Source organism: Cydia pomonella, chromosome 14 (genome assembly GCF_033807575.1).
Source record: "Cydia pomonella isolate Wapato2018A chromosome 14, ilCydPomo1, whole genome shotgun sequence".
Classification (NCBI taxonomy): Eukaryota; Metazoa; Arthropoda; class Insecta; order Lepidoptera; family Tortricidae; genus Cydia; species Cydia pomonella.
The window spans coordinates 16,278,362-16,298,328 of record NC_084716.1 but is presented as its reverse complement, the minus strand read 5'-3'; the positions used below and the strand labels follow the sequence as shown (position 1 = coordinate 16,298,328).

The window sequence follows — 19,967 nt, the reverse complement described above, 5'->3', positions numbered from 1 at the left end:
TCCAAATTAAATGGTGGAAAAATCAATTTTATAGATTGATGAATTAATAAAAGAAACATAATTTTTAGCGTTAATCACCGACAGTCCCCAGTTTTATTTTTATATTAGTAAGGCTACTTTTAATATTACAATAAACTTTGATTGATAAGTTAATTTCAAATTAAGTAAATTTCATGGTGAATAGAGTTTAAAGATATGATTCTACATTATAAATATAACTCTAAATCATTTAACATAATTTTATACATATATATATATATATATATATATATATATATATATAATATATATATATATATTAAATATTTATAAATTTTATAATTGAAGAAACTGTCATTGATAAAGCAAATGATAAAATCTATTGAAGAACTTAAGAAAAAACTTAATATGCTAAATGACTATTAAGCCACATGTTGGTAAAACTATTAAATAAAACGCAAATTGAAACTAATAATTGAACGAAGGAAGTTCACTGCAAATTAACTTAATTAAAATTATAGTAACCTTAAATCAAAAGTAACTATTATTAATTAATATAGAAAACGCAAAAAGTGGCTTTGCCAAATGAACAATTCTTAAAACATATTAACATCGAAGACGATTCTTTTTTTATTCGTAAACTTTAGAATGTTTTTTTTTTTATCATGCAAAACATATAAATATATTTTCATTAACATTTTCCCTTGGTGTCTTTTATTTCAATTTGTGACTTAAACACATAAAGTAAAAATAAGTGAATGTATTAATTAGCCTAATTAAATAAGTAAAAATATTCGATGCAAAACTCAAATATGATGTGTACGAAAACAACTATGTACTTTATCACGCCATTGACGAGTATACCAACCTAGATGTTTTTGGTAATTAATTATACTATGTATTAGGTTTACGCTAATATGTTACTAGTGACAATACTCAGCAAAAGATCTCAATTGGTCAAGCAGTTCAATCACAAGCTTTCTTTTTCATTGGATATAGTTAAGTACTTATTTGACCACAATCTTACCTATTAGTGGTGATGCTGTCTAGGATGGAGCACGGTTACTTAAGAGATGTCTATTCACTCTGATTTGAAAATATCCACGTTGTATGGCTCTCAAATATTTAATTATCATAGGTCACATAACGTTTTTGTGCTTTTATGAATTAGTACAAGAAAGACAATTATGATATGATCTAGAGATTATATATTCTGTACTTACTTAAGACGAGATCCTTTGTCTAAATATTGACACATGAGTTTGTTTGAAATTTTCAATCTTATTCTTGTTTTACATACAAAAAATAGATACTTTAATAAAACCTAGCGCAAGTTTAGTACTGAACTCTCTAACAACGATTAGAATTTAATTTTGTTGAGTAATATATTTTAGAAATATGTAGATAAATGAGATAAAACTAGCAACCAATAAATGACATGTTCTTATAAGCAAAGAAATCCATCTAAGATTGAAAATATCAAACATCAATAAAATTCTATTTCAATAAAGTGTAGATACTAAAACTTAAACCGCATTAAAATAATTCTGGCACACAATTTTATAAGGTTATTCTAAACAGATTCGTTAAAAATAATAAAAACCACGTAATTTACCATCAATTCAAAAGATAGGCTTAATCCTAACACATAACCACAACTATTTGATTAAAGTTGGCGTTTAATAAATTAGTAAATGATCCCAGAAACTGGCAAATAACAAAACTTAAAATCAGCTATAGTCATAGATTCATAATAAATATAAAAACACAAAACTAAAACTTAAATTAACACAATAGTTCTGTGAATATACACATAATATATCCCTCTAAAAATATGTGCGTCACATCAAAAACTTTGAAAAAAAAAGTATACTTACGCCTAGGGCTTTCGATTTTGCGGAGTTTAAAGGAACTTCGAAGAATACCGGTCTTCTTTTTATTAGACAACTAATATTATACTTATTTAAATTTTTTGTACTCTAACCTTATGTAAAGTAAACTATTTCTTAATAAGTAAGTAATATAGATTTAGTAATAGACGACAGAACTTGCTTAAATTAGTTACCTTTTAGAAATATCAAAACAATCTGTGAATATGATATTCTTTAACTATAAATAAATAATACAGGACCTTTATTTCTATGTAGTTTAATGCTTTAATATCTTATTATATAAAATATGTAATGACTTTGATTACAGTCCTATCCCCTATTATTGTTTGTAGACTTAGCCGAGTAATTACTGAATTTGAAAATAACTAAACCAATTATGAAATTAATAAGGCATATTCTGGCTTCAAAATCATACATAATACATTATTTATTTAATCGTATGACATTACATTATAAGGACACAGAGAAATCATAAATCGAACTCCAGATACTTAATTAATCCACTTGATAGCTTCGTCATTCAGTTTTATCATGTCTTCCGGGAGGCCTCCAATATACATATATTATTATTTATATATATATATATATATATACATTAAATTTATTATATATGTTAGATACTCCGCAAAATCCAAAGTGAAAATGTATGTATATGGAATATAAATATTGTATACTTGATCTGAAAATACACAACTCTTTCAATTCCCTGCTTATCTGTCCCTTACATGATACGTTTTTAGTTTTAAACTGTCCTAAATATAACAGTGTCATACACTTTGTTTCTAAAAATATAAACGATAACATTGCAAAATTTGGGTGTAAATAAATTTCAGTTCATAAAATTGTAAGGATCCAAATAAATATTTAAAGTCTCGATACGTTAATTTAGGATCCAGATATTTTAAATAATTGGGTCGACTTTTTTGTAAACATATCGAATCTACTCCTTAAAACATACAAATTAGGATCCAAATATTTTACATGAAGAGTCAATCTTTGAATTTTAACATAATAAGAATTTCAATCTTAGTAAACTACAAAACGACGTAAATTGGATGTTTTATTTAGGATCCAAACGAAGAGGCGAAATCTTGAAAATCTGATGAAGGATCCAAACGAAGATATTTGAAGGTCTTCGGGGTTTGTAGAAAAGATATTTTTGGTAGATTTTACCTCGTTTCCTCCAAGGGGGAGATAGCAGGGAACCTCGGCAGGCCTAGAAGGGTTTCTCCTCCTGTTTGACTACGCCTAGCTCTTGGAGCATCGCCTCCAGACCCTCGGGCATACGGCCCTGGTCCAGCTCTAGATTCCATTTGTAATACTGAAATATTTAAACACTTTGGTTATAACCAGTTCATAATTCTAATAATATTCGTTTGTTGTTACAGTAATTAAAACAAAACAACGAAAACTTGATTGGTTTCGATCAAAATTAAAATTGTAGTTGTATTAAAATTGTTTAGATCTCTTAAATTTATTTAGTCGTAACTTCTTCATTTTATTGTGAACCGTTAAAAAATTATAAGACTTAGTTTAGTAAACCTCAACAATTGCTAATGTAACACAAATCCGCTGAAATCTGGATATGGCTGCAGATCAATCCATTTTAGACATAAGGATTTTTTTAACATACAAACAAACAACAGCTTATTAACCTAAATGTCTCCGTACCATCAGGGGTAAAAAACGATCCTACAAGCCAGATAAGTACCACATTCTGGGGGTCTAGCTAAGACGACAACCTTTGATAGAAATCGCCAATCGAAACTTAAATACCTAATGTATGGACTATTCACGCTTCATCCAGGTACATTTTTTCTTTTCGTTTGGCGTTTGTCAAGTACGATTGTCATCATGAGGCCCCATGAGCGAGCACTGAGCGCTCCCGGTCAGCTACCAGCTCCTCCAGGTATTGGTACCGAGCTTTCCTTGCCCTTACAGATTTGTTTGGTCCTGTCTGTTTGTTTGTGTTACCTTGTCCAGCTCCTTCCTCAGAGCGAGCACGGAGCGCTCCCGGTCAGCCACCAGCTCCTCCAGGTATTGGTACCGGAGCTTTCCTTGCCCTTACAGATTTGTTTGGTCCTGTCTGTTTTTTTGTCTTACCTTGTCCAGCTCCTTCCTCAGAGCGAGAACGGAGCACTCCCGGTCAGCCACCAGCTCCTCCAGGTATTGGTACCGAGCTTTCCTCGCGCTTACAGATTTGTTTGGTCCTGTCTGTTTGTTTGTGTTACCTTGTCCAGCTCCTTCCTCAAGAGCGAGAACGGAGCACTCCCGGTCAGCCACCAGCTCCTCCAGGTATTGGTACCGGAGCTTTCCTTGCCCTTACAGATTTGTTTGGTCCTGTCTGTTTGTTTGTGTTACCTTGTCCAGCTCCTTCCTCAGAGCGAGCACGGAGCGCTCCCGGTCAGCCACCAGCTCCTCCAGGTATTGGTACCGGAGCTTTCCTTGCCCTTACAGATTTGTTTGGTCCTGTCTGTTTTTTTGTCTTCCCTTGTTCAGCTCCTTCCTCAGAGCGAGAACGGAGCACTCCCGGTCAGCCACCAGCTCCTCCAGGTATTGGTACCGAGCTTTCCTCGCGCTTACAGATTTGTTTGGTCGTCTGTTTGTTTGTGTTACCTTGTCCAGCTCCTTCCTCAAGAGCGAGAACGGAGCACTCCCGGTCAGCCACCAGCTCCTCCAGGTATTGGTACCGGAGCTTTCCTTGCCCTTACAGATTTGTTTGGTCCTGTCTGTTTGTTTGTGTTACCTTGTCCAGCTCCTTCCTCAAGAGCGAGAACGGAGCACTCCCGGTCAGCCACCAGCTCCTCCAGGTATTGGTACCGGAGCTTTCGTTGCCCTTACAGATTTGTTTGGTCCTGTCTGTTTGTTTGTGTTACCTTGTCCAGCTCCTTCCTCAGAGCGAGCACGGAGCGCTCCCGGTCAGCCACCAGCTCCTCCAGGTATTGGTACCGGAGCTTTCGTTGCCCTTACAGATTTGTTTGGTCCTGTCTGTTTGTTTGTGTTACCTTGTCCAGCTCCTTCCTCAGAGCGAGCACGGAGCGCTCCCGGTCAGCCACCAGCTCCTCCAGGTATTGGTACCGGAGCTTTTTCCTGGCGCGGCACTCGCGCGCTGACTGCCTACTCCGCTCTGGAAAAGGGCGGTTAAAAATATCTACACTTAGTCAATTTTGAATAAGCTAAGTCAGTACTTATAATAGTTTAAATTTACATTAATTTTGGCCCAAATACCTACGATACGACGTATATTTCCTTACAAGTTCCAAAGGTATAACTTGTCAACGATTTTCGCTATTATTGTTTATTTATTTATAGTTGTACGAGTATTGGCTCTATCATAAAAATTACATTTACTTAAGATAAATCAGCCACATACATTTCAATAAACGCATATGCCTTGTTTGTTATGGGATGGCCTCGTAACCAGAGCTTAGTCTCGGCTATTTCTAATCACCTTCACGGATGCAATGTCAGCAGGTGCACAAAATGGACGCCACGTAGGTCTCTTAGCTTGCGTTAGTAGTAACGGTGGAACTTAGACTATAGAACAAGTAGGTACTCTAAAAGAGATACGGTCTATCTGAGGTGGGGAATGTAAACACTCGAGGTAGATTTCTGATAATATTTAATGATCTTTTTTTCTTCAAAAACGAACAACAGCAATATCGACTAACTCAGATGCTTGCCACTTGGCGATAGTTCTGAATTCAAATAATCATTGCCAGTTATCTATCACGAGACTATACACATGTAGAGACTGGTACACACTGTGTTAAACTAAGTTAAGCCCCATTTAGACAGTTCAAGAACTTGCATGCGATTTTTATTTGGTCGATCGACTGAATTCATTGTGCTGTGTAGATAGTTAGCAATGAATCGAATATTGCATGTAAGTTCTTGAACCGTTTAAATGCGTATAGGGCTTAACTTAGTTTAGCCTTAAGTACTATAAAAATTAACCAATAACTGTTTTACAATCTCTACAGTTTTATCTTATAAGACGGCGTACGATGGCAAGTCGCTCTAGCTCTCGGGCCCGATGTCTTTCACTGTTAGTGTACAGTTTTCAGTCTATCCCTGTTGGTGTATAGCCAGCTGCAGATATAAATGAGAGCCCCCATCCCCCGCATGGAAATTCGTTTGCAGGGGGGTCACACTGACTGTACTGGTACTATCGAACATCTTGATTCCTGACCTATTGTGGAACCTCATCCAATTTACTACGCCATTGGCATCACTTACTGTGAAAACATTATATGGTAATTAATTAGTTGGTTGGCTGTCCATACTCACCCAGCTTGGCTTTCATATCCTGCTTGTCGAGTTGCGCCTTCCTGCCAGGCCGCCGGCCGCGCTTCCCGCTCTCGCGGCGCTCCGTCTCCGGACCCGACGCGCCGAGCGACCCGTATACGCCGTCTATGGACTCCTGTTGGCAATGCGTATACGGTGAGATTTTAGACTATAATTTGTAGTAAAAAAAATCGCTAAGCACGTCTCGTTAAGGCCTGTGCACACCGGATGCGTGTGAGCAAACGTGCGCTTGCTAGTTGTGATATACAGATCTTTATGAGAGGGAGCACACCGCCGCTTACGTGACGTGTGCGTAAAGTCAAGTGCAAAAATATGTATCAAATAAATCGTCTCATAAATATGGTACTACGCTCTTATTACACTGAAATAAGATGCTATGGGACATATTTTTGAGTAAGATGTGTACACCCATATTTTTACACTTGACTGTACACGGCTGTGACATTTTGGCGCACGCGCACGTTCACGTCTACACCGAACTTTACAATTACAACATAGTATAAGACTGTCAGGAACAGATCAGATCCATTCAAGACAAGTCAGGTGCAAACACGTAGGTACGCAACAGCAACTCCTACCAAGGCATCTTGCTTACTGTTGTTACACCAGAAAGTGCTTGAATTTTGTAGACATTAGGTATTGTCAAAATTAGCCAGTTTCCGAAAAGGTACAGTCATCATCAGATATATCGGAGCGGCCAAGGTGCTTAAAAATATCTGAACACGCACTCTAACACCTTGACAATAATAGAGCCGTGTTCAGATGTTTGTGAGCACCTTGGCCGCTTCGATATATCTGATGGCGAAGGCCAATACACCTTTCACAATTATCTCATTACCCAATCTGAGTTCAGACAAGAATGAGATTATTCAGTACATAATTACAGAATTCTGAGGTAAAAGAGTAGGCAGTTTATTAACATTTTCTTCCTAATGGTAATGGATGTAGGTTGAAAACAAAACACTAATTATGCCCAGTCACTTGGGCTACACGAAACACAGTGCAGTGCCAATTGAATACTCTCTGGCCCTGAAAGTAACGTCCTCAGATAACGCGACAAACACGTTAGGTCGTTGACACTAAAACCTTATTGGAACTTGCACAAGATAAGCGGTGCAACGATTATTTACCTTAAATATAAGTGCGTTATGGTTGAAATTGCAATGAGGTAAGGTGTTTGCTTTTTAATTTGTTTTTCGTTTAGTGCTGATAGCTGTGTATGGTTTAAGTGCTATGTGTTTTAATGCCTGAAAATATTTGTCGATAAATGTTTGTTGGTCTTTAAAAGTGGTGCCTACGCCAATTCTCGGGATCAGTTTGCCAAGCGGACCACAGGCTCTCATGAGCCGTGGCAAAAATGCCGAGACATCGCGAGGAAGATGATGATGATGATGGAAAGCTCATTTATTTTGGTTCACGGTTTTTCCCGTTTAGAAAAATTGCCTATGTATTTCATTATATTTTTATATTATTCTATCAAATATAAAAATAGTAGGAACAAATGGCAAATACTTCAAGGTGGGATTTTTTTTCCCAGTGTTCACCAATAACTTGGTGGAAATAACCTGAAAAGCATCGGCTGGACGGCTAATTGTTGGCTTCGGATTCAATTAAATTGTCGTCCATTTAAAATTAATCCTCAGTCAGCTAGTAGCTACTTCCGAGCCTCGATAATAATGTATTATAGTTACCACCTCAATAAGGAAAACAATAACTAAAGAAGAGGTTGGCAACAATCAACCTCAAATCTAAAGAGTGATGTCTTCCAGACCTTTATTATTGATTTACATTAAAAGCTTATTTATACTAATGTCACACACGAAACGTCAGAATAAATAAAAGTAACTTAGCCCCGTTTTGCCTTTTATAGGGTACACTTAGATACTAAACGGTAAAAATAACCACCGTATAACATCACATCTCTGTATTTTTTTTTCAGTACTTTTAAAAGGCACTGAGGCTTAAATCGTGTATTTTTGTTAATCTGGACCGTTAACGGGTTAAGTTAAGAGTAAATCAAGCAGTGATTTTAAAAGTAATGTTTTAAAATTCTGCTTTATATTTGTCAGCCGATTTAGAAGACGATGTACGGAATATCTTGGTCCAATGTTCATTGGGTTATTCCCACTAGTTACCACCAAGTTGTTACCAGTGGTAAGTACTGGGAATTTTTTCCCACCTTTTACCACTGGTAATTACTGGGAAAAAAAATCCCACTAGTTAACACCAACTCGGTTTGGTGGTAACTACTGGGATTTTTTTTCCCACCTTACTAATAAAAACAGTAGAAATAGTAAAGTATAAATAAAGAGTGCTTTAACAAATAGTTATAAGTCGATTAGTGTTTCAGTTAAATGCTTTTAAAATGATCAAAAATTATAAAACCTGTGCAAGTGCATAAAATTAAAAGATAAAGAGAAATTGACGATTGGTTGAAAGTTATCTTATTAATTGTAAATTGAATTAATTGTGACGTTATCTATGGAATCTGAATTTTGTCGAGGGCACTTACGCCGCACTGCGTTTTATTTATATAGGAGCATCGCTGATAATGACGTAAGCACCATCGACAATCAGGTCCATTTCAATAAATATCGTCACAATTATAAGAACGAACAAACAAATCAGTCAAAGATCGACTATTTTTGATCACTTTTAACTTATAATTAATTATTGATTAAAACACTCTATATTTAGACTGTTTTATTAGTATTGAACGCTAACCAAATTTTGGTGGTAAGTACTGGGAAAAAAAATTCCTAGTAGTTACCACCAAATCGAGTTGGTAAAAGGTGGGAAAAAAAATTACATTTGGTGAGCAGGTTCGTTAATTATATTGATATTTTCTGTCGATTCCGTTTTAGGATTTTTTTCAAAATGGCGGAGCCATGGGGGTTCGCGAAATATACAGCTCACAGAGCCTTAGTGGCTTGTAAGTATTCTTAATTTGTAAGTATTGACAGAATTTGCTTAATAATAATATAAAGTAAATTTGTAAGTACATCTCTAAAAGTAATATATTGGAGCTTATGCAGCAGGATATAAATGCGGCGTGCAGTCCAGGGACGCACTCGCCTCCGCCCGGGTGACGTCATAAATTAAGCTCTGACCTCTGCCATTTTGCGTGTTGCATCAAATGTTGCAACTATGTTGGCTAGTTTAATACACCTCTTAAGGCCGAAGGAGCAAATGTAACAAACCGATCCTGGGCCGATTTTTATTTTGTAGTGGATTTTTTTCGTCAGATTTTGATAAAATTTGGTAAGTTTGAAGAACTCCTTATTCTGGGTGAAATAAAAACGAAATCTCAATTTCGGACAAATTTTTGTTGTTTTACGAAATATTAATAAGATTTCGTAACTCAGTGGAAGAATTGCACTTAAACTTATACATATTGTAGGCACAGAATAGGGAACTCTATCTACTCACCAAATATTATCACGAAAAATAAAACGACAGCATTTACGGTAAATGCATATCCATTTTACCTAAAATGCGTTTTAGGATAAGGTGCTTTCATGTTCAAATTCGTTCATTTATTTTTAGACATTTTTAGATGAATAATGGTCAGTAACTAATATAGGTACCCAACTAATACCTAAGTTTCTTTTGACCTAAAACGTTGAGTTTGAATCGGCAAGATCGAAACGAAATGTTCGCTTTCCAGTTACAGCTACAGGTATTGCATAAAGCTATCCATTGTTTCCTATGTATAAATGAGAATATTGTATAATGCATACGACGTATATTAATAAACCATACAAATCGATGAAATGCACCGGGATTCTAGAAACTGCGCATGCCTTAAACGCCCTGCAATATGCAATTGGCATGACCTATCATATTAGATATAATATCCTAACACCTAATATCCATTAAAATACATTCAGTCACATTGCAGTTACGCAAATACGCAGTTGTTTGTATCGCGGTTAGCAACACAACACCGGCACGCGCGAACTGCGTCGTACTTACGTTGCTCATTTGCGACGTAGTAAATCTAACCTTTAAACAAAACCGTTAACTAAACGACAAACTAGCAAGTTTAACTTTTATTTAAATACGCAATGTTATATAATCTTTTATTTAACTTAGGTTTTTATTCAAGAAACTTGCTAAAATCAGATTAAAACTTACGTTTTTCCAGTGGATCGCCGCGTCGTGTCCGCTCCTTCTACCGTTCGAAAACAGACTGACTGCGCCGCTCGGTCTGCGCAGAACGCGTTGCGTTCTTTATTTAAAAACAAAACTTTTCGACGGATAACCAGCCAGCAAACTGCAACGCAATAGATTACCTTTTTGGAATGACCTTAACGCTCGAACGAATACTGGCTGAATGACTGCGTTTTCTGTAGTGCGTTTACTTTATGAATGCATCGCCGTGAAAAAACTGCGTTTTACTTAACTGCGCAATTGCGCATATAATGTCCTAGGTCGTCAAAGAATTAGTAAATTGAGACGCAAATATCTAAGTAAATACTACATGACAAAATTTTAATGCCGGTGTCTACATTGTATTATGTCAATAGGTGAATATGTCATTGGAAAAGGCTAAATATAGTCACAACGTGGTGTAATAATACTAACCGCTAACCCTAACTCGCATGCAGCTTTGACCTTCATACATTCCCGAATCCGCTGTGCAAATAATTTAGGGAACGAATGTTGAGCTCAGTTTGAAATTTAAAATTTATAAAATACATTTACAAATAATTGAGGCTGAACACGTCAAAAATTTTTCAAAGGTTTTTTAAGCAAACAGGCTTTTTTCTCAAAAACCATAAATTTGATGAAGTGGATCTGATGATGTTGATCTTTTGATGATAATTTAGAGTAGTGGCAGAGGAATGACTTCCCAGAGGGACTCAGGAAAACTCCTGATTATTTATTAAAGGTAACGAGTTTAGTGTTAGACATGATTGTGATTTTTATTCATGCATCACGCGTCACGCATACGCTTTTAACAATGCCTTAAAACTAAAAATAGAAAAATAAAAACTTTTTTTTAAAAAAAGTAACCGACTTCAAAAAGGATTCAATAAAATAATATCCTTTTTTAAGTACATATATGCGTTACCAACTGATATGTTTTAAGTCGGTGCCAAGCCAAATAGTAACAATACCGGGAAAAATAATCAGCTTTATGTCTACAACTCACATTACAACTGTAGTAATAGGAAATTGGAAACTGGAAATAATTCTGCCTGTATCTTTGTTACCTTTTCACGACTAATCATCTGAATCGATTTAGGTAAAATTTGACATGAAGTTAAAGGTTTAAGCCCTGAAGACGATCCTTGAATTGTTATATATTTTGAAATGAAATTATCTGGGACTGGAAATAACTCATAAATTTAAAAGTGGAAAAATTACTGTCTTGGGTGAGACTTGAACTCACGGCCCCTGGATAGATACTCCAGCGCTCTGCCATCTGAGCCACCAAGATCTCATCCATAGGCAGCAAATTTTCCACCATATGGGTCTAGGGGACCCTAGCGACATCTACCGTAAGAACTTCTTAGACGGCTACCGGAGTTCCAAGTCATATTGGAAATTCACCAGTAACGATGTGCTACCCATACTAAATTTTTTTTTAGTTCAAGTCTTACCCAAGACAGTAATTTTTGCCCTTTTAAATTTATTCTAAGCTTAATAGCATCATTCGCAGACGTTTCTGCTTGTTAAAAATTTACTTGAAAATAACTCAGTCTCAATTACACACTTGCGTGCTATGGAAAGTCGGAAAATTAGGAAAAATAGCTGTTTAAAAATTACGACGGCAAATAAACGCAATGAATTTATACTAATATACCGACAAACATGTTACGGACTGCGGTAAGAAGGTTCGATCGTGTGTTCTTAGGTACCCATACCCACCTACAGAAATTGTGTTTATTGCAGTGCTGTCATTTAAGGAAAAAAGGTTCGGCCTTTAACTGTTGTGACTAATGATAATGCAAAAAAAAGGCAGGCATACATTATTATTCTTTTAAAAAATATATAATTGTTAAAAGACAAAAAATTCATTATAATTGTATTACTTGTCAAGTTGTCATATGCCTATTATGTAAGGCAGGTTAATTATGATAAAAAATCGCAATCCGCGCGGGATTTAGATGATTGCTTATCTTTACCGCGTAAACGCCTAGAGAGTTATTTTTCTGCGCGCCCTAACCTTTACAGTTTCTTTATACTCGTACTTATATCAAAGTCTAAGACAAAATTTGTATACAGTCAGCATCAATATTAGCTGATGAAATAACTCGCCAAAAATCCGCCACCTTGGATAACCATTCCAAATAGAGATTAATCTCTACATTTCGCGTCTACATACTCTATCTTTCTTTTTGATAAGCTGTTTGAGAGTGACATATACTTTTGACGCGTAGTCTGATACACGTTTGATGCTGGCTGTACAACGACGTGCCAGGGGAACGCTAATTTGTTTCTAGCAGATTTAGAAAATATTGGCTACTCGGACCAGGCCAGAGGCAAGCTTTTACAGTTCTTCGTTGAGCTTTCTGACATTCCAACGCAGAAGGAAAAGTACGCATTAAATATTAGGATTTGGGATTACTCCGGCTGCCTTATTTCCTTTTACCCAAAAATGAGCATGAAGTAGCGTGAGACCAAGCTAAGTTGGCAGCAATTTTGACAACCAAGCCTGTGAAAGTGTTAAGTAAACGTCATAATTTCATAGAAGTTTGTCGTTTTCAATAAATAACATTTGCACTACCTGGGCTGTCAAAATCGCTGCCTATCTTGGTCTGACTTTATCAAAAGAAATGTCGTACTCTACATAAAATCTAACAAACGGCCCGATATTCGAACCGGCGATCTTCGGGTTGAAAGTCGTGCGCTTTACTGCTATTGGGCTGCCAACAACTTGGGTTTATAAAATACCGGTAAACACCGGTTTATTTCGGTTTTCCTCCGAACTTTTATAAGAACGCGAACGTTTTAAGAACATCGTAACCTAAAAACCGGTTTATTCGAAGAACGATGAAACGGCTGGCCGGCCTTGTGGCACACCACGTAAACATAGACACCGACATAGGAGGAAACCAGTTTTTACTGCTCTAAACCGGTTAATTTCACAAGAACTGTTATCATAAAAACCGGTTTAAAAATAACGGTTTTCGAGCGAAACCGAAATTAAGAGGTTTTGCGCCAAGTACATGATAACATTGATAACGGTTTGGAAATTTAACCGGTTTTCTAGTCTTGTTAAAGAGTTTCAATGTCTAAGTAAGTAGTATCGATCGATAGCAGTTATTTATAGATGTAAACATGCAAGTGTTATCTTTATCAAACGTTAAATTGTTTGTCTGGGTAGGTGCGATAAACACCTAAGGAGTCTCATATAATACCTACTTATCCGTACAGCAAAGTCTAAATTTTGAATACAGAGAATCTACTGCGAAAATCGAAAAATTTCGTTATTTGCCTCTCTTCATATATGTAGATAGAAATGCGACGTAGTACAGACATACGACACAACAATAGTACATTGTGCAACGAGGGGGCTAACCGAGTTTACAATATTCTTACCCCCGGAGTTACACACAATGTTTTCATCACCCTTGCGAGGAAAAAACTAAATTTTAAGCGAAATAATTCTTTAATACGGTGACATATCAAACATTCGTTCGCCATTTTGTAATTTCTTGACAGGCGAGGCATCGAAGGCACAGACCTATTCGGCATTCAGCCACGATTGAAAATTATGTTAAAATATTTTAAACGGCTGTTAAATTAATCAAATAAAATAATTTTAAACATAAACAAAAATATTAAATGATAAACGTCAGTATTTTAAAAGTAAAACTCATTTATGCTACTTGGTTTGTATGAATAAGTGACATAATAAAAAAAAGCTATACCTAACTCCCTTTATAGCTTTTTTTTACAATCCTTAACTCCCGCGGGAACAAAATAGGCCTTCGTCCTTCAGCACATCTGCATGAAATATGATCTTTTTCGAGCGAGTGTGATGAAACTAACTAACATAGAACGCACTCGGCATTTGACTACTTTTAGCTAGGACAAATTATGGTAATAGGGTTATATTAGGGGTCCTAAAAACGTTTTAGGTATCAGCTAGATAATGATAGTTTATTTCCTAAGTAGGCACATTACAATGCGCTTATGAACGTCACATAAAGCCCTGTAAGGTCAAACAACCTCTTTAACGGTCCATCGGTGGACCTTATGCCTTTTGTAATAAGGTCCACCGATGGACAGTTAACAGTGTGGGCGATGGTACAGTCTGTCAAAAGCTGATACTTTCTGGACAGTGGCATAGCAGAGGGCCTGCCGGCCCTACCGCGAACACCGAAATTGCGGGCATCTTTCTGTCACTCTAATTACGTCTTAATTGGAGGAAAAAAGAAAGACGCCCGCAATTTGCGAACTTCGGTGTTCGCGGTAGGTCCTCGAGAACCTACAGTGAGTATCAATAGTAGCGGATAAAACAACGCGCTAGAAGTATCAGCCACCTATATCTGAGGGCTTACCGGCGAACCACATTCGACGTGTTGTCTCCCTGTCACACTTACGTATAGTAAACAAGTGCGACAGAGAGGCAAGACGTCGAACGTGGTTCGCTGTAGGCCCTCTGTTAACTCAGTCAAATCTACTTTTGACGTGTAGGTAGTCTGGGTGCGTAGCCAACGTGCCAATCGTTTACGTCCCCGTAGCGAAACGAAGCACAACTTTCACTGTCGCACTGATAAAGAAAAGTGATAGAGAGAGAGAGATGACTTCGCTACGCAACGTTAACGATTGGCATATTGGCTAAGCACCCTGAGCCGATACTGTTGATGTTGCCTATTTAGGTACCAGTATCCAGTTTCAGTTAATTTTAGTTGTAAAATAATTGTAGTTGCGTAGTTATGATGTGCCTAGTTACGAAGACTATACAGCTATTTAGATGTCCGTGACATGCATCTTGTAAACAATAGTAACGGATTGCCTCAATAATATGAACCGACGAAACGGCCACTACCTATAGTCTGTATCTTTAGGTATTTAAAAAAAGGTAAACAAACAATTTGTACATTTTCGGGTAGTTTTAATATTTATTGGTTAACCAACCAAATACAAAACCGCCTGGATCTGTCACTGAACGACCTGACTTTAAACCTACTTTATTTGATCATGTAATGTTTTCATCTACCCTCAACTGCCTTAAGGAGCCATTTGAGGGTAGATTTTTTTAAATACCTAAAGATACTATAAATCGAAGTTCATCAACTGCGGGCATTTTTCACTGCCACTCTAATTACATCTTAGTGAGAGTAAAAGAGAAGGATCCCCGGAATTTGCGAATTTCGGTTTTCGCGGTAAGCCCCATGTACCTACATACTTATCTCAGGCTGATGGTGAATAAGTTGCGAAGTGATTATTTAGCAGACGGTAGCTGAGGTTTGATACTTACATTATATCTTAATTTTACTTACTAAACATACTTAATACAAATCAGCTTCATTTAGCCAAATACCCGGACCCGGGTATGTCCAACTACGTTCAAAAGAGAGGTATGGGCACTGTGAATGTCATCTCGCTTTGTGTGATAGGGCACAGGACAGCGAATGTTATTCCAGATCTAGAGCAGAGCCCAACTGGGGAAGTACCTCCACCTTACAGAAAACCGCAGCCAAATCACACTAGACCCTACTTATAGACCTTATAGTGATGTGTTCCTGCCGGTGAGTAAGGTTGCCAGAGCTCAAAGAGGGTGCGGAGTGTTAGGGTCGGCAACGCGCATGTAACTCCTCTAGAATTGCAGACGTACATAGGTTATGGAGACTGCTTACCATCAGCCGAGCCGTATTCTTGTTTGCCACTGACGTAGTATAAAAAATCTTCGGACAGTCCATTGCTGACCAAACCATCTAATTTAAATGATACCAATAAAACCATCTAATTTAAATGATACCTAAAATAATAACGGGACCTATAACAAACGATGGTATTATAAATACTGTGCCTATATAATATGGACGGCTCTGTAACACAGCGCTGATCTTAGGGTCTTTGAGGTGACCCTGAAATCTAGCGTGAAACTTAAAGGTTTCAGAGTTCTGAAAAGTCTGAAAGTGGACCGTCACTTTGAATAGATGGACATTGTTTTCGGTCCAATACTTTTTTCCATATTCTTTAGTCAACGCATTGGGAACAAATCAAATTATTGATCCACTTTGTCTTCAATATATGACTGTTCTTTCAGTTTATATTTCTTTCAATCCGGTGTACCAAATCCTGGCTCGTACCAATGAGTTTTTCGAAACTTACGTAACAAATATCATTTGATATTTACGACTAGCTTTTCGGTGAAGGTAAACATCGTGAGGAAACCCGCATACATCTGCGAAGAAATTTAAAGGTGTATGTAAAGTCGCCAATCCGCATTGGGTTAGCGTGGGGACTTATAGCCTGTGCCCAGTAGTGGGCTGAATTATTATGTTATTAACATTATAATGCATTATCTAGATATTAAGGATTTCGGAACGATCATATAGTTTATTTTTATGTTCTTTGATGTAGTAGCATGTACCGCAGATTTGCCACGGTTTTGAGGAAAAATTACATTGACATGAAAGAGTACGATAGAGAAGGAAACTCAGGCTGTTGAATAAAAGATTAAATAAACTGAAAAGTAAATAAACTTTTGTAAGCTAGTTGCGTGTTTTAGTGAATCTTCTTTTACTTAGGGCCTGTTTCAAAATGGGCAAAGTACTCGTATTGAACTATTGAATGGCTAATTAACAAATAAATTAACTGCCACATAAAACTTCCTGCAAAACTTAGCACTTTATCTACCAGTTAAGCTTATTTGAAGATTGTGAAACGCCAACGAATCCAACGATGACTTTATTCGTCAGATAAGCGGCAAGTGCCTTCTTCGGGACTTTACTTAGACATTGTAAAACAGGCCCTTAAAATAGCAAAAAGTTTTAATTAAATAGAATAAGAATCGCGTGTACCGCACCCATCCGTTCCGTTCTTCCCCCCAAAATTAACTTCAACAATTAATAGGTGAGATGACGTCATGCCTACGATGAGTCATAAAATTTGTGCGCAATTAACGAAGTAGGTAACACTTGCAAACATGTTTTACTATTTTGAGAAGTTCCGCTCTTTAAACATATTGTTCATTAAAAAAAAAACATTTAGGTAGGTATATCTAAAAAATCTAAATTAACTAAAACAGAACATACATAAGTTACCTATCTACCTTTCTCCATTTCGCGGTATAAATAAATAAACATTTTAATAGACCTAGACCGGCCCATAAACTACAATTAAAAACATAACTTAATAAAGCGACTAAATCGGACCCTATATCCTAAATGCCCGTGCCTGAAAAATCAATACCCTCCATCCCAATACCTGGAACTGTCGACATAGATATTCTAGAATAAAACATGAATATTACACACGAAAAATGCAAGTTTAATAGAATTTCTCGAGAGTTACTCACCACTAGGTCAGGTCCATTCTTCCTCGGGACCAAGGAGGCCCGTTTTGATATAAAAACTTTTTTAACGACGACACCAGCCTTGCTGCGCATTTTCAGGGATTCAAGTGCATTTTTTTTTTCAAAAACCACGTCCAGACTTTGGCGACAACGCCATCTACCAAAACACTTCGAAACTACTCAAGATAATTACGCGCGACAATAGTTTACACAGCGCGCGCTAGATGGCTTAATAATCACAATTGTGAAGTTTAATTTTGGTATTATTTTAATTCAGTAGTATCAAATAGCGTATATAGGTCGAAACCTTATCTAGAAACTGATATGTGCTATATTAATTTGCACTTTAGCAGTTCCAAAGTCTTTTAGTTCATACTTGTATGTTTCGTGAAGTTGAATGTCATGCATTGTTAATATTTATGACCAATCTAGTATGGAGCTAACACGTGTAGTGTATTTATAAATAAATATATACAGTGTGTTTGTGTGTTATCGCCATTTGAAATCATAATGTAACACAAATTTTTGTAGCTTGCTGACCTTGCTGTAATGAACTTAGGATGAACACAGTTACCAAAAAATTTGACAATTATGTAAAGGCAAATGAAGACAACTCTTAGTTAACTTCGTTCACTATATGTATATTAGACTAATTTTATTAGTGTGTTGCAATGGTAACCTGCGATTTGACAGTTCAAGGAATAATAATATTAGTCTAATACCGTTCGAGAAATGGGCCCCTAGGTGCACAGAGTTAACTAGTGTATTTTCTCTATGCCAGCAATATGAACAATCAGTGATGAACATGATACACATATCTTTACTATTCACACGGGCATAACTTATACACAAACAAGAAAATAGTTGGTCGCTGGTGGTTTTTCTCAACACTGATCTTACCTGACACCTTGCCTAACAACCTGTAGAAATAGTTGTCATCAGATATATTGGAGTCGCCAATCTGAAGACAAATATCTGAACACAGCTCTATTTTTAAGGTGTTAGAGTATGTGTTCAGATATGTTTTAGCAATAACTGATCCGATGTATCTGTAGTGATTGTACATGTTTTACAAAATGTATATAAATCAATAGTTAAAATAAGTTTATGCATTTATAAATCCAACTACACTTGTTATAAACTGAGTGTGTGTTCAGATATTTTTTAGCACTTTAGCTGCTCCAATGTATCTGTAGAGACTGTACATGTTTTACAAAATGTATATAAATCAATAGTTAAAATAAGTTTATGCATTTATAAATCAAACTACAGTTGTTGGGTCTTGCTTTCTTTAGAAATAATAATAGATGTAGAACTATAAATGCAAGTTTTAAGGAAATACAAGTTTTACTTTTTCGAATTATTTGTGAAGTAGTTTTCATTTGATTTTTTAATTGGAATATGTATTAAATATTGTCTTCAGTTACCGCAATAGTTATTCATGAAATTAAATTACTTAATTATATACAGATTATATCCCATATAATGAATAATTGTTGATTTCGTCTAAACTGGTTGATTTAGAAATATACAGTTTCAATTTTAGATTCCCAAAACCATAAGTTTAGTTACATACACAGGATAATCATTGGCTTTAAGAGGTTTGCTGGTCTTATAAGATTCTAATTTGAAAATATTTAGTCATCCAATTTAGTCTGTCTTAAATTCAGATAAAAATATAACTATGAAATCTTCAAATTAAATCGGACATGAAAGACCTTCATTTTGTTGTGCAATAATACCTTGCAAACAAGTTCATCAAAGCCCAGAGTCAACAAAAACAAAAATAACCCAGGAAGTAAATCATAACCTATTCAAATTAAACATTGGATTCTGAGCAAAACCGAGATAAATTAACACATGACTCCGATAAGCCATCCCTGATAACGCATATTGGTCTAATTCTAACAACAAAGGACAGAACACTCACGTTTTGAGATTCCTCTTCTAGCACTGCCATGGTTTCAAAATCGATGTTCATTTTGTACTCTCACAGGTATTGCTTAGTAATCGACAAAAGTGATTGATTGATGCAAAATCTTCACGATTAATGAGAATATTTCAAAATCTTTTATCAAAGTAATGTTTACAAACTAGCAAGGTCATTTGACATATTTTGGTAAATAGAATAGACGTTTTACGTCACTATGACATCACAGATTTATTGATTTTTTTTGTATGTTTGCAGTAAGATAAATTTGATTCGAAATCGTTGCTAATATTTATTTAAATTTATATAGGAAACTGGACAGTTAAAATAATAAATTATTAATTTCACTGTAAATCTATTGCTAGACTTATGGATA

At 36.1% G+C, this 19,967-nt stretch overlaps 1 protein-coding gene across 2 annotated transcripts; it reads right to left on the bottom strand.

The window, feature by feature from the left end:
* Positions 1-724: 724 nt before the first annotated feature.
* On the bottom strand, positions 725-19,790 carry LOC133525075 (REPTOR-binding partner). 2 transcript variants are annotated; one of them, XM_061861306.1, is made up of 4 exons: positions 19,592-19,790; positions 6,162-6,294; positions 4,877-4,998; positions 725-3,192 (listed from the first exon to the last, which is right to left on the bottom strand). In XM_061861306.1, exons 1-4 carry the CDS (start codon positions 19,640-19,642, stop codon positions 3,088-3,090), a joined length of 411 nt encoding a protein of 136 aa, XP_061717290.1. In that variant the 5' UTR covers positions 19,643-19,790; the 3' UTR covers positions 725-3,087. The 2 variants fall into 2 exon arrangements, with proteins under 2 accessions (XP_061717290.1, XP_061717289.1); XM_061861305.1 differs by lacking the exon at positions 19,592-19,790 and adding an exon at positions 17,665-17,787.
* Between the last annotated feature and the right edge of the window lie 177 nt (positions 19,791-19,967).

Coding starts and splice junctions, on each gene's coding strand:
- LOC133525075 (XM_061861305.1), bottom strand. CDS start 17,754: ATGCGCAGCAAGGCTGGTGTCGTCGTTAAAAAAGTTTTTATATCAAAA. Junction 4,999..6,161: donor GGATATGAAAGCCAAGCTGG/GTGAGTATGGAC, acceptor GCCCTTTTCCAG/AGCGGAGTAGGCAGTCAGCG. Junction 3,193..4,876: donor TGAGGAAGGAGCTGGACAAG/GTAACACAAACA, acceptor TAAATATTTCAG/TATTACAAATGGAATCTAGA.